Consider the following 12714-nt stretch of genomic DNA (forward strand, 5'->3'; position numbering starts at 1 on the left):
CTCCAGGCTCTGCTGTGGCTTGGTGGGGCCCTGGTGGTGGGTGGTCCACGGTCGTGGCTGCTGACCCTTCCTGTGCCCTGAAGGTGAGATGGGGCAGAAGGTGTAGGAAAGACTTGGGTGGTCAGGGTACAGGGCAGGGGAGCTGTGGAGGCATCCCCTGTTAAGGTCTCTCCCCAGCCATGCATAGCCCTCTCTCCCTATCTCCTCAGCTGTGAAATAGTTGGAACCAGAGCTGCTTCTAAGGAATAATTCGCTCTCAGGAATACCCGATAAGGTACAGGGCAGCGTGGGTGCCAATGGGCAGCCCCTGGAGGATACAGAGTGAACACCTAGGAGCAGCTGTTCCCCTGCACTGCTGCTCTATGCTTAAGAATAAGCATGACCGGGCACAGTGGTTCACACCTGTAATCCCAGCACTTTGGGAAGCAGAGGCAGGTGGATCACTTGACGCCAGGAGTTGGAGAACATCCTGGCCAACATGGTGAAATCCCGCCTCTACTAAAAATACAAAAGTTAGTTGGGCGTGGTGATGCATGCCTGTAATCCCAGCTACTTGGGAAGCTGAGGCATGAGAATCGCTTGAACTTGGGAGGCAGAGGTTGCAGTGAGCCGAGATCATGCCACTGCATGGGTGACAGATCACCTGGGCATGGTAGAACACTGTCAGCCAAGGAGCGTGTGTTGATTTCTGCCATTAAATGCCGACATCTGGGCATGTGACCCAGCAGGCACTGGGGCGTTGGGCCAGCTGACAGTGATGGCAGGGGAGGGACCGGGTCTTAGGATCTGTCTGGGCCTCAGTGTGCTGTTCGTCGGTAGAGCGTGAGTGGCCACAGCTCTTGCTTCAGGGGTTGCTCAGTGAATATTAAATGAGTAGATGCCGGGCCTATAATCCCAGCACTTTGGGAGGCCCAAGGCAGGTGAAACCCCGTCTCTACTAAAAATACAAAAATGAGCTGGGCATGGTGCTGGACGATTGGGTTCAATCCATCCTCCCACCTCAGCCTTCCCAGTAGCTGGGATTACAGGCGTCCAGCACCATGCCCAGCTCATTTTTGTATTTTATGTTAGACATAAACATAAAACAAACAAACATAAACAAAACAAACAAACATAAACAAAAACTAGCTGGGGCTGCTGTCTGTTTGTCGCCCAGGCCAGAGTGCAGTGGCATGATCTCAGCTCACTACAACCTCTGCCTCCCGGGTTTAAGTGATTCTCCTGCCTCAGCTTCCCGAGTAGCTGGGACTACAGGGGTGTGCCAGCATGCCCAGCTAATTTTTTTTTTTTTTTGTATTTTTAGTAGAGACGGGGTTTTACCATGTTAGCCAGGATAGTCTCGATTTCCTGACGTCGTGATCCAACCACCTCAGCTTCCTGAAGTGCTGGGATTACAAGCGTAAGCCACCACAGCCAGCCTTTTTTTTTTTTTGAGATGGAGTTTTGCTGTTGTTGTCCAGGCTGGAGTGCAATGGCACGATCTTGGCTCACCGCAACCTCTGCCTTCCAGGTTCAAGCGATTCCCCTGCCTCAGCCTGCTGAGTAGCTGGGATTACAGGCATGCACTACCATGCCCAGCTATTTTAGTAGAGACAGGGTTTCTCCATGTTGGTCAGGCTGGTCTCGAGCTCCCGACCTCGGGTGATCCATCTGCCTTGGCCTCCCAAAGTGCTGGGATTACAGGCCTGAGCCATGGCGCCCATCCTTGTTAAAAAAAAAAAAAGTTTGTAAGGTCGGGTACGGTGGCTCACACCTGTAATCCCAGCACTTTGGGAGGCCGAGGCAGGCGGATCACCTGAGGCCAGGAGTTCGAGACCAGCCTGGCCAACATAATGAAACCCTGTCTCTACTAAAAATACAAAAATTGCCAGGCGTGGTGGCTCATGCCTGTAATCCCAGCACTTTGGGAGGCCGAGGCAGGTGGATCACGAGGTCAGAAGATTGAGACCATCCTGGCTAACACGGTGAAACCCCGTCTCTACTAAAAATACAAAAAAATTAGCCGGGCGTGGTGGCAGGCGACTGTAGTCCCAGCTACTCGGGAGGCTGAGGCAGGAGAATGGCGTGAACCCAGGAGGCGGAGCTTGCAGTGAGCCGAGATCGCGCCACTGCACTCCAGCCTGGGAGACACAGCAAGACGCCATCTCAAAAAAAAAAACAAAACAAAAAACAAAAATTGGGGCTGGGCGCAGTGGCTCAAGCCTGTAATCCCAGCACTTTGGAAGGCCAAGTCAGGCAGATCACTAGGTCAGGAGATTGAGATCATCTTGGCTAACACGGTGAAACCCCATCTTTACTAAAAATACGAAAAATTAGCCGGGTGTGGTGGCACACACCTGTAATCCCAGCTACTCAGGAGGCTGAGGCAGGAGAATCGCTTGAACCTGGGAGGCAGAGGTTGCAGTGAGCTGAGATTGCGCCACTGCACTCCAGTCTGGGCGACAGAGTGAGACTCAGTCTCAAAAAAAAAAAAAAAATGACCGAGCATGGTGGTGCATTCCTGTAGTCCCAGCTACTCGGGAGGCTGAGGCAGGAGAATCACTTGAACCTGGGAGGCGGAGCTTGCAGTGAGCTGAGATTGCGCCACTGCACTCCGGCCTGAGTGACAGGGCAAGACTCTGTCTCAAAAAAAAAAAAAATTCGTAGAGATGGGTTGTTACTGTGTTTCCTAGACTGGGCTAAAATTCTTGGGCTCAAGAGATCCTCAGCCTCAGCCTCCTAAAGTGGGATTATAGGTGTGAGTCACTGCAGGTGTTTGGATTTTAGGGGTTGGCTGATAGGTGAGGAGAAGGCCAGGATGAAAGTGTTACTGAGCAAAAGGACTCACTGCTTGAAGTGTTAGAAACCAGTACTGTGACACTGGGTTTCGGGCTGAAGCAATCTTCCCGCCTCGGCCTCCCAAGTGGCTGGGACTACAGGTGCACACCACCATGTTGGACTAATTTCATTTTTTTTTTTTTTAATATAGTGACGGGGTCTCACTATGTTGCCCACCATGGTCTCACTCCTGGGCTGAAAAGATCCTTCCACCTCAGCCTCCCAAAGTACTGAGATTACAGTTGTGGGCCTGGCACCAGATTTGGGTTCAAGTGATTCTCCCACCTCAGCCTTCCCAGCAGCTGGGATTACAGGCATGCGCCACCACACCTGGCTAATTTTTGTTTTTGAGATGGAGTCTCGCCCTGTCATCCAGGCTGGAGTGTGGTGGTATGATCTCGGCTCACTGCAACCTCCGCCTCCCGGGTTCAAGCAATTCTTGTGCCTCAGCCTCCTGAGTAGCTGGGATTAAATGTGCCTGCCACCACACCTGGCTAATTTTTGTATTTTTAGTAGAGAAGAGGTTTCACCATGTTGTCCAGGCTGGTCTCGAACTCCTGACCTCAAGTGATCCACCCACCTCAGCCTCCCAAATTGCTGGAATTACAGGCGTGAGTCACTGCGCCCGGCCAAGAAAAGCTTTTTATTGCAAGTCAACTAGTAAGGAAGCAGGAGTCCAGCTCCAGTGTGTCTCCCTGTGCTGGCTTTAAGGCAGTAATTTTATTAGAAAAGGTTTAGGGGATGCATACTGGGATTAGTAGGTGGGTGATTGGTAGAAGGAAGTGGGAAGTCTGGAAAGTTCTCAGACATGTGCAGTTAACTCTTCATGCCTCCTCATGGGTCCCCCGTGCAAATTCTGGAGGAGTTATATGAAACGTGGTGGAAATTCAGGCTGTGATGTCAGGAAGCTCTTTCTGTGCAAACTCCAGTCGGGAATATTGGGTCCATCTGATTTCAGACAGTTTTGTTATCTTATAAGCAGAGGGAATTTCAGCGTTTCAGCAAGTTGTTTCTTTCCTTATCTACCATCCTATAAACTCAAGGATTTCTAGGGGCCAGGTGTGGTGGCTCACAGCGGTAATCTCAGCACTTTGGGAGGCTGAAGTGGCAGGATCACTTGAGGCTAAGAGTTTGAAACCAGTCTGGACAACATAGTAAGACCCCCATCTCTACAAAATAAATTTTAAAAATAAGTAAATAAATAAATTAGCCAGGCATGGTGGTGCACACTTGTAGTTTCAGCTACTCAGGAGGCTGAGGCAGGAGGATCACTTGAGTCCAGGAGGTCAAGACTGCAGTGGGCTGTCTCTTTAAAAAAAAAAGAATTTCCAGGCCAGGCGCAGTGGCTCACGCTTGTAATCCCAGCACTTTGGGAGGCCGAGGCGGGCGGATCACGAGGTCAGGAGATTGAGACCACGGTGAAACCCCGTCTCTACTAAAAATACAAAAAATTAGCCGGGCGTGGTGGCGGGCGCCTGTAGTCCCAGCTACTCGGAGAGGCTGAGGCAGGAGAATGGCGTGAACCGGGGAGGCGGGGCTTGCAGTGAGCCGAGATCGTGCCACTGCACTCCAGCCTGAGTGACAGAGCAAGACTCCGTCTCAAAAAAAAAAAAAAAAAAAAAAAAAAAAAAAGAATTTCTGCCGGGCGCAGTGGCTCATGCCTGTAATCCCACCACTTTGGGAGGCCGAGGTGGGCGGATCATGAGATCGAGACCATCCTGGCTAACACGGTGAAACCCCGTCTCTACTAAAAATACAAAAAATTAGCCGGGCGAAGTGGCGGGCGCCTGTAGTCCCAGCTACTCAGGAGGCTGAGGCAGGAGAATGGCGTGAACCCAGGAGGCAGAGCTTGCAGTGAGCAGAGATCGTGCCACTGCACTCCAGCCTGGGCAACAGGGCGAGACTCTGTCTCAAAAAAAAAAAAAAAAAAACGAATTTCTGTTAGTTACTGGTTTCTTTAACTGTTTGGGGCTCACTGCAAGCCCCGCCTCCCCGGTTCACGCCATTCTCCTGCCTCAGCCTCTCCGAGTAGCTGGGACTACAGGCGCCCGCCACCATGCCCGGCTAATTTTTTGTATTTTTAGTAGAGACGGGGTTTCACCGTGGTCTCAATCTCCTGACCTCGTGATCCGCCCGCCTCGGCCTCCCAAAGTGCTGGGATTACAAGTTTCTTTTTTTATCTTTTTTGAGAAAAAATCTCACTCTGTTGCCCAGACTGGAGTGCAGTGGTGCAATCACTCATTGCAGCCTCGACCTCCCAGGCTTAGGTGATCCTCCCACTTCAGCCTCCTGGGTAGCTGGGACAACAGTCATGTGCCCCTATACCCAGCTAATTATTTGTATTTTTTATGGAGATGGGGTTTTGCCGTGATGCCCAGGCTGGTCTCAAACTTCTGGGCTCAAGCCATCCACCTGCCTCAACCTCCCAAAGTGCTGGGATTCCAGGTATGTGCCACTACACCCAGCCTAGGGCCCAGCTTTAAAAGGAGGTGCTCCCTCAGTTTGGGGCCAGCCAGGCCTGCTGGGACAGTAGGACCCAGAACCCAGGTCTGCCATTGTCCTCAAGCCCTGGACTCCAGCCCCCCAACCACAGCCAGTTTCTGGCCAGGCTGCTCATGAAAGGCCATGGGCCTGGCTGGAACCTGCTGCCTTAGAGCCAGGCCTGTTCCCGGGGGAGGGGCGTTTGCCCGTTGCCAGGTGCCCAGGTTCCGGCCCCTGGCACTAGCAGCGGCCATGCTGCATGTGCTGGCCTCGCTGCCCTTGCTGCTCCTGCTGGTGATGTCTGCCCCCACCCACGCCTGGTCGCGACCCCGCTGGTACCAGGTGGGGCTGGACTTGCAGCCCTGGGGGTGTCAGCCAAAGAGTGTGGAGGGCTGTAGGGGTGGCCTGAGCTGTCCTGGCTACTGGCTGGGCCCTGGAGCAAGCCGCGTCTACCCTGTGGCTACGGTCATGATCACCACCACGATGCTGATGATCTGCCGCAAGATACTGCAGGGGCGGCGGCGCTCACAGGCCACCAAGGGTGAGGTGAGCACAGCTCTTCTTTCTCCCCCACAGCCCCTGCCTCAGTGTACGCTCAGTGAGCCCATCTTCCACCCAACCCTGCCCCATGGGTCCACACTGGCCTGTGGGACTCCCACACCCCCACCTCTAGCTCACGGCCCATTGTCCCTGTGTCCACACGCCTTCGTGGAACCCATGTCCACCACCCACAGCCAGCACCCTGCCCCCAACTCTCCCCTTTAGTACCCCTGCTCTCATCCAACCCCTGTGGGCCCCATGACCACTGTAGCCCACAACAGACCCTCGGTGATCCTCTATCACCCTGAGTCTCCCATCCCATCTGGGCACTGCCCCGCACCCTACTCCTTGCTCCCCAGCTCCATCACTGCCCCTCGTCGCATCTCCCTCTCTGCCCTCCATTCTCACTCCTGCCTCCTGGTCCTGTCTCAGCATCCGCAGGTGACCACTGAGCCCTGCAGACCCTGGAAACGGCAGGCCCCAATCTCAGACCACACCCTGCTCCGTGGGGTCCTGCACATGCTGGATGCCCTCCTGGTCCACATTGAAGGCCACCTACACCATCTAGCCACCCAGCGGCAAATCCAAATAAAGGGGACTTCCGCCCAGAGTGGGTGACCGAACACGTGCTTCTCTTTGCCTGACAGCCTGAGGTCCTGGGCCAGGTCTGCTCTTTCCAGGCCTGTCTGGACCGTGTGTCCCTTTTCAACTTTTAGAGCTAGCTGACTTGGTGTCCAGGACGGGCGGGCAGGTGGGGCACAGGCTGGCTCACACTGCTCCATTGCCCCCACCAACTGACCTTTCCTCCCTAAGGATCCCTCCTGGAGAGACAACTGCTCCTCTGGGCTGGGATCACACCTGTAATCCCAGCGCTTTGAGAGGCTGAGGTGGGAGGATCATTTGAGCTCAAGAGTTCGAGACCAGCCTGGGCAACATGGCAAGACCCCATCCCTACAAAAAATAAAAACAAACAAAAAAAATTAGCTGAGCACACACATAGTGGTGTGTGCCTGTAGTACCAACTACTCAGGAAGCTGAAGAGGGAGGATGGCTTGAGCCTGGCAGGCAGTGGTTGCAGTGAGCCAAGATTGTGCCACTGTATTCCAGCCTGGGTGACAGAGCAAGAACTTGTCTCAAAAACTGCTCCTCTGGCCTGACACTGACTCCCAGTGTGATGGGAGAGGACTTACCATCGGGACAGACTTGGGTGGCTCAGGAAGGGTTGCCCAGAGGAGCTGACAACCTGGCTGAGCCCTGAGGGGAAATGGGTGTGAGGAAGGGAAATCTGAGTGGAGGTCTGGTTCTGAGCAAAGGCCACGTGCTGTGTTTGGTACTCTCTGCACATGGGCAAGGTGGGCAGTGCCCACGATAAAGGGCCTCAAGTGCCGAGTGAGGGTACTGGGCCTCTCCAGTGCACAGGGGGAGCCGAGGAGGGACCTGGTCAGCTGAGAAGAGGGGTGGGGGCAGTGGTGAAGCTGGAACCAGATGCTGAGGATCTCTGATGGGGGACTGACAGCCCCAAGCCCCCATCACTGCGGAGTCCAACACCCTTTGGCTTCACTCATCCTTGTCACCACCTCAGGGAGGTGACTTTAGTCCTGCCATCAAACAGCAGCTGGCTCTGGTTTCCTTCTTCCCAGGCCCTGCAAGGCCCTCCCTTGAGGGGCCACTGCTCTGTCTCTAATAACAGCCCCTCCCCAGATCCTTGGCTCCAGCAGCCCCGACCTGGGGTCAGGCAGGCCGCCCTAGTGGCCTTTGTTTCTATGGCAGTCGCAAACATGCTCTAGTGTCTCAGTGGCCCTTGCTCCAAGGCCCCTGGAAAAGAAGGGACCCTCACTTCTTTACTCCCTTTCTCTTTCTTTTTCCCCTTTTTAAAAATTGTTTCTTTTTGTTTTTTTTGACCAACTCAAGCAATCCTCCCGCCTTGGCCTCCCAAGTAGCTGAGGCTACAGGCATACATCACCATACCCAGCTAATTAAAATATATATATATTTGTAGAGATGGAGTCTCACTGTCTTGCCCAGGCTGGTCTTGACTCCTGGCTTCAACTGATCCTCTTGCCTCAGCCTCTCAAAGTGCTGGGATGACAGGTATGAGCCACAGTGCCTGTCCCAGGTTCCTGTTTTAGAAAAAGACAACAACGTTATGAATTCTAAAATGGAACTGAATTAAAATAATGAGAAAAGAAATTATGAAACTTTTTTTTGAAAACTTTTTTTGAAATTGGCAAATACTACAATACTAAATCCAGAAAAATAACATAACTTGTGGCAACTTCCTGACATATTTCTTTTTTTTTTTTTTTTTTTTTGAGACGGAGTCTCGCTCTGTTGCCCAGGCTGGAGTGCAGTGGCGCAATCTCGGCTCACTGCAAGCTCCGCCTCCCGGGTTCACACCATTCTCCTGCCTCAGCCTCTCCGAGTAGCTGGGACTACAGGCGCCCGCCACCACGCCCGGCTAATTTTTCGTATTTTTAGTAGAGACAGGGTTTCACCGTGGTCTCGATCTCCTGACCTCGTGATCTGCCCGTCTTGGCCTCCCAAAGTGCTGGGATTACAAGCGTGAGCCACCGCGCCCGGCCTTCCTGACATATTTCTAATACTTTGGTCCCCTACATGGTCTGGCTTCTTACTCTGAAGACCTCTACAGAGGACAAGGATTTTGTGATTTTGGGGGGAGATATTTTCCATACAGAGAAAAGATAGTTCAGTCTTCCTCCTAACATGGTTGAAATTTGTGTTTTAATTATTGGTAGTTTAGGAAAGTTAAACTTCCTAATCTGTTGTTGATGGTGCCATACAAATGTTCTGGATTGTTGTAAAATTTGAGAAACTGTCATCAGCCTTCTTTCATATAGGAACTATGAAATTTGGAAGAATTTTCCACAGATGAGGTTCTGGCTCCACGCATTTCAAACCTTGTTTTCCTTCCGTGGCTCACAGTTTTCCCAGCACTGGGTGCCGTGGGGCATGTCCTTAAGGCAATAGGACTTTGCACTTCTGTCCTTACCCAGCAGGATTTTCTTACGAGTCACATTCCTAGTTTACTCTAGAACAAGACCAATAAACTAACTTTACACAAGGGTGGAGCAAACCACATAAATATGTCCCTCTAAACCTGGTGTAGAAAGTAAAAAAAAAAAGTTCCTCTTTAAAGTTTCCCTTCTTGTTAAAGAATAAATTATAAGTGTTACAAATAATAGTTTCTTTTAAAGACTAACTTCCTTTAAGCCTCCTCACTTTGTGCTAATAACTCTTTGTTAAGCCCTATCCTGTGTAGCTGTTAGATATAAAGAAATAAGGCCGGGCGAGGTGGCTCACGCTTGTACTCCCAGCACTTTGGGAGGCCGAGGCGGGCGGATCACGAGGTCAGGAGATCGAGACCACGGTGAAACCCCGACTCCACTAAAAAATACAAAAAATTAGCCGGGCATGGTGGCGGGCGCCTGTAGTCCCAGCTACTCGGAGAGGCTGAGGCAGGAGAATGGCGTGAACCCGGGAGGCAGAGCTTGCAATGAGCCAAGATTGTGCCACTGCACTCCAGCCTGGGCGACAGAGCAAGACTCCGTCTCAAAAAAAAAAAAAAAATGAAATAAGTACATTCTGTGTCCTTGTACTTTAACCAAGATATTTGTGCTGGAAATGCTCACAGGCACATTCCAGCTTGCAGCCTATGTGCCTTCCTTATTTCGAAATATTATTACTTTTGGCTGGGTGCAGTGGCTCACGCCTGTAATCCCGGCACTTTGGGAGGCTGAGGCGGGCAGATCATGAGGTCAGGAGATCAAGACCATCATGGTTAACACAGTGAAAGCCCGCCTCTACCCAAAATGCAAAAAAGATTAGCCAGGCATGGTGGTGGGTGCCTGTAGTCCCAGCTACTTGGGAGGCTGAGGCAGGAGAATGGCGTGAACCAGGGAGGCAGAGCTTGCAGTGAGCCGAGATAGCACCACTGCACTGCGGCCTGGGTGAAAGAGCAAGACTCTGTCTCAAAAAAAAAAAAAAAGAGAAAAATTTTAAAGGGACCAAACAAATTCTGAACCTGAAAAGTACAGTAACTGAAATGAAAATTTCACTAGCGGAATTCAGCAGCAGATTGGAGCAGGCAGAATAAAGGATCAGTGAACTTGAAGCTAAGATAATCAAGGCTGAACGCCATGGCTCACACCTGTAATCCCAGCACTTTGGGAGGCAGAGGTGGGCAGATCACCTGAGGTCGGGAGTTTGAAACCAGCCTGGCCAACATGGTGAAACCCCATCTCTACTAAAACACAAAAATTAGCTGGGTGTGGAGGTGCGCTCCTGTAGTCCCAGCTACTCTGGAGGCTGAGGCAGGAGAATCTCTTGAACCCGGGAGGCGGAGATTGCAGTGAGCCAAGATGGAGCCACTGCACTGCAGCCTGGGTGACAGAGTGAGACTCTGTCTCCAAGAAAAAAAAAGAAGGTAATCAAAATGTTATAATGCTATACTTCAAAAATTAAATACCAAAAAAAAAGGCAGTAATGGAGGAACAAGAAAATAAATATAAGACATACAGAAAACAAATAGTTAAATAGCAGAAGCAAATCATTTGTCAATAATCTCATTAAATATAAATAGATTAAACTCTCCTATTAATGAATTTTCAGATTGGTTTTTTAAAAAAAGGTTAATCTATATGTTATCTATCAGAGACTCACTTCAGATATAAGAACATAAAAACACCGGAAGTAAAAGGATGGAAAAAATATTTTATGGCCAGGCATGGTGGCTTACACCTGTAATCCCAGCACTTTGGGAGGCTGAGGCAGGTGGATTGCTTAAGGAGTTTGAGACCAGCCTGGGCAACAAGGCAAAACCCCATTTCTACAAAAAACACAAAAAATTAGCTGGGCATGGTGGTGTGCACCTTTAGTCCCAGCTACCCCGGAGGCTGAGGTGGGAGGATCACCTGATCTCAGGAAGGTCAAAGCTGCAGTGAGTCATGATCACACCACTGCACTCTAGCCTGGGGCGACAGAGTGAGACTCTCTGTCTCAAGAAAAAGAAAAAGAAAAAAAATACTTCATGCAAATAGCAACCAGAAGAGAGCCAGGGTGGCTTTATTATTGTCAGGTATAGTAGCCTCTAAATCAAAAAGGTTACAAGAGACAAAGAAGGACGTTATTTATTGATAAAAATTGCTTTTTTTTTTTTTTTTTTGAGACGGAGTCTTGCTTTGTCGCCCAGGCAGGAGTGCAGTGGCGCAATCTTGGCTCACTGCAACCTCTGCCTCCGGGGTTCATGCCATTCTCCAGCCTCAGCCTCCCGAGTAGCTGGGACTACAGGTGTCTGCCACCACGCCCAGCTAATTTTTTTTGTATTTTTAGTAGAGACGGGGTTTCACTGTGTTAGCCAGGATGGTCTCTATCTCCTGACCTCCATTTTTTTTTTTTTTTTTTTTTTTTTGAGACAGAGTTTTGCTCTTGTTGCCCAGGCTGGAGTGCAATGGCATGATTTTGGCTCACCACAGCTTCTGCCTCCCGGGTTCAAGCGATTCTCCTGCCTCAGCCTCCTGAGTAGCTGGGATTACAGGCATGTGCCACCATGCCTTGCTAATTTTGTATTTTTAGTAGAGACGAGGTTTATCCATGTTGGTCAGGCTGGTCTCGAACTCCTGACCTGAGGTGATCCACCCACCTAATAAAAGTTTCAAAACAATAAGGCAATATGATAATTAGAAACTTTTTTTTTTTTTTTTGAGACGGAGTCTCGCTCTGTCGCCCAGGCTGGAGTGCAGTGGCGCGATCTCCGCTCACTGCAAGCTCCGCCTCCCGGGTTCACGCCATTCTCCTGCCTCAGCCTCTCCTAGTAGCTGGGACTACAGGCGCCCGCCACCACGCCCGGCTAATTTTTTGTATTTTTAATAGAGACGGGGTTTCACCGTGGTCTCGATCTCCTGACCTCGTGATCCACCCGCCTCGGCCTCCCAAAGTGCTGGGATTACAAGCGTGAGCCACCGCGCCCGGCCTGATAATTAGAAACATTTATGTGCCTAACGGAGCCCCAAAAATAATGAAACAAAAATTAACAGAATTGAAAGTAGTCAGCTCTACAATTATAGTTCATATTTCAACCCCTCACTTTCAATAATGAATAGAACAGGCAGGTGTGGTGGCTCACGCCTGTAATCCCAGGACTTTGGGAGGCCGAGGTGGGCGGATCACCTGAGGTCAGGAGTTCGAGACCAGCCTGGTCAAGATGGTGAAACCTTGTATCTACTAAAAATACAAAAACTATCTGGGCATGGAGACAGGCCCCTGTAATCCCAGCTACTCTGGAGGCTGAGGCATGAGAATCACTTGAACCGCGAGGTGGAGGCTGCAGTGAGCCGAGATCATGCCATTGCACTCCAACCTGAGCAACAAAAGCAAAACTGTCTCAAAAAAAAAATAAACAAAAAACAAAAGCTGTGTGCAGTGGCTCATGCCTGTAATCCCAGCACTTTGTGAGACCAAGGCAGGAGAATCACTTGAGCCCAGGAGTTCAAGACCAAGCTGGGCAACGTGGCAAAATCCCATCTCTATTTAAAAAAATTAAAAGTAAATTTAAAAAATAAAAAAAAAAAATCTAGAAGAATAAATAGGTGAATGTATCAAATAGAGTAAGAAGGGTAAGGCGAGTGCCAGAGCCCTCCCTACAGAACACAGCCTGCATGGACCTGGTACAGGTTTGAGAATCTATGGGATGATAGAGGGAACATCAGAGATGGATAGGGAAACAGGGCCTCGTCAAGAAATGGTGTTACAAAATTTAGTTTGCCTTTTAGGGGGAGAGAGGATATTTTGACCTTACCTCACTCCATATACCAAGTAAATTCCCGAAAATCAATGAGTCACCAAACACCGTTGCAAAAT

General features: G+C 50.4%; 1 protein-coding gene across 1 annotated transcript; it reads left to right on the plus strand.

Annotated features, from left to right (window-relative positions):
• Positions 1–5171: 5171 nt before the first annotated feature.
• Positions 5172–6461, plus strand: TMEM89 (transmembrane protein 89). The gene is made up of 2 exons (XM_055278351.2): positions 5172–5844; positions 6271–6461. The coding sequence occupies exons 1-2, from the start codon at positions 5443–5445 to the stop codon at positions 6454–6456; spliced, it is 588 nt and encodes a 195-aa protein (XP_055134326.1). The 5' UTR covers positions 5172–5442; the 3' UTR covers positions 6457–6461.
• The last annotated feature ends 6253 nt before the right edge of the window (positions 6462–12714 follow it).

Source organism: Symphalangus syndactylus, chromosome 1 (assembly GCF_028878055.3).
Source record: "Symphalangus syndactylus isolate Jambi chromosome 1, NHGRI_mSymSyn1-v2.1_pri, whole genome shotgun sequence".
Lineage (NCBI taxonomy): Eukaryota > Metazoa > Chordata > Mammalia > Primates > Hylobatidae > Symphalangus > Symphalangus syndactylus.

Bases quoted from the DNA above. Each gene is read 5' to 3' on its own strand.
- TMEM89 (XM_055278351.2), top strand. From the start codon at position 5,443: ATGGGCCTGGCTGGAACCTGCTGCCTTAGAGCCAGGCCTGTTCCCGGG. The intron at 5,845-6,270 runs GTGAGCACAGCT...GTCCTGTCTCAG, and splicing joins CACAGGCCACCAAGGGTGAG to CATCCGCAGGTGACCACTGA.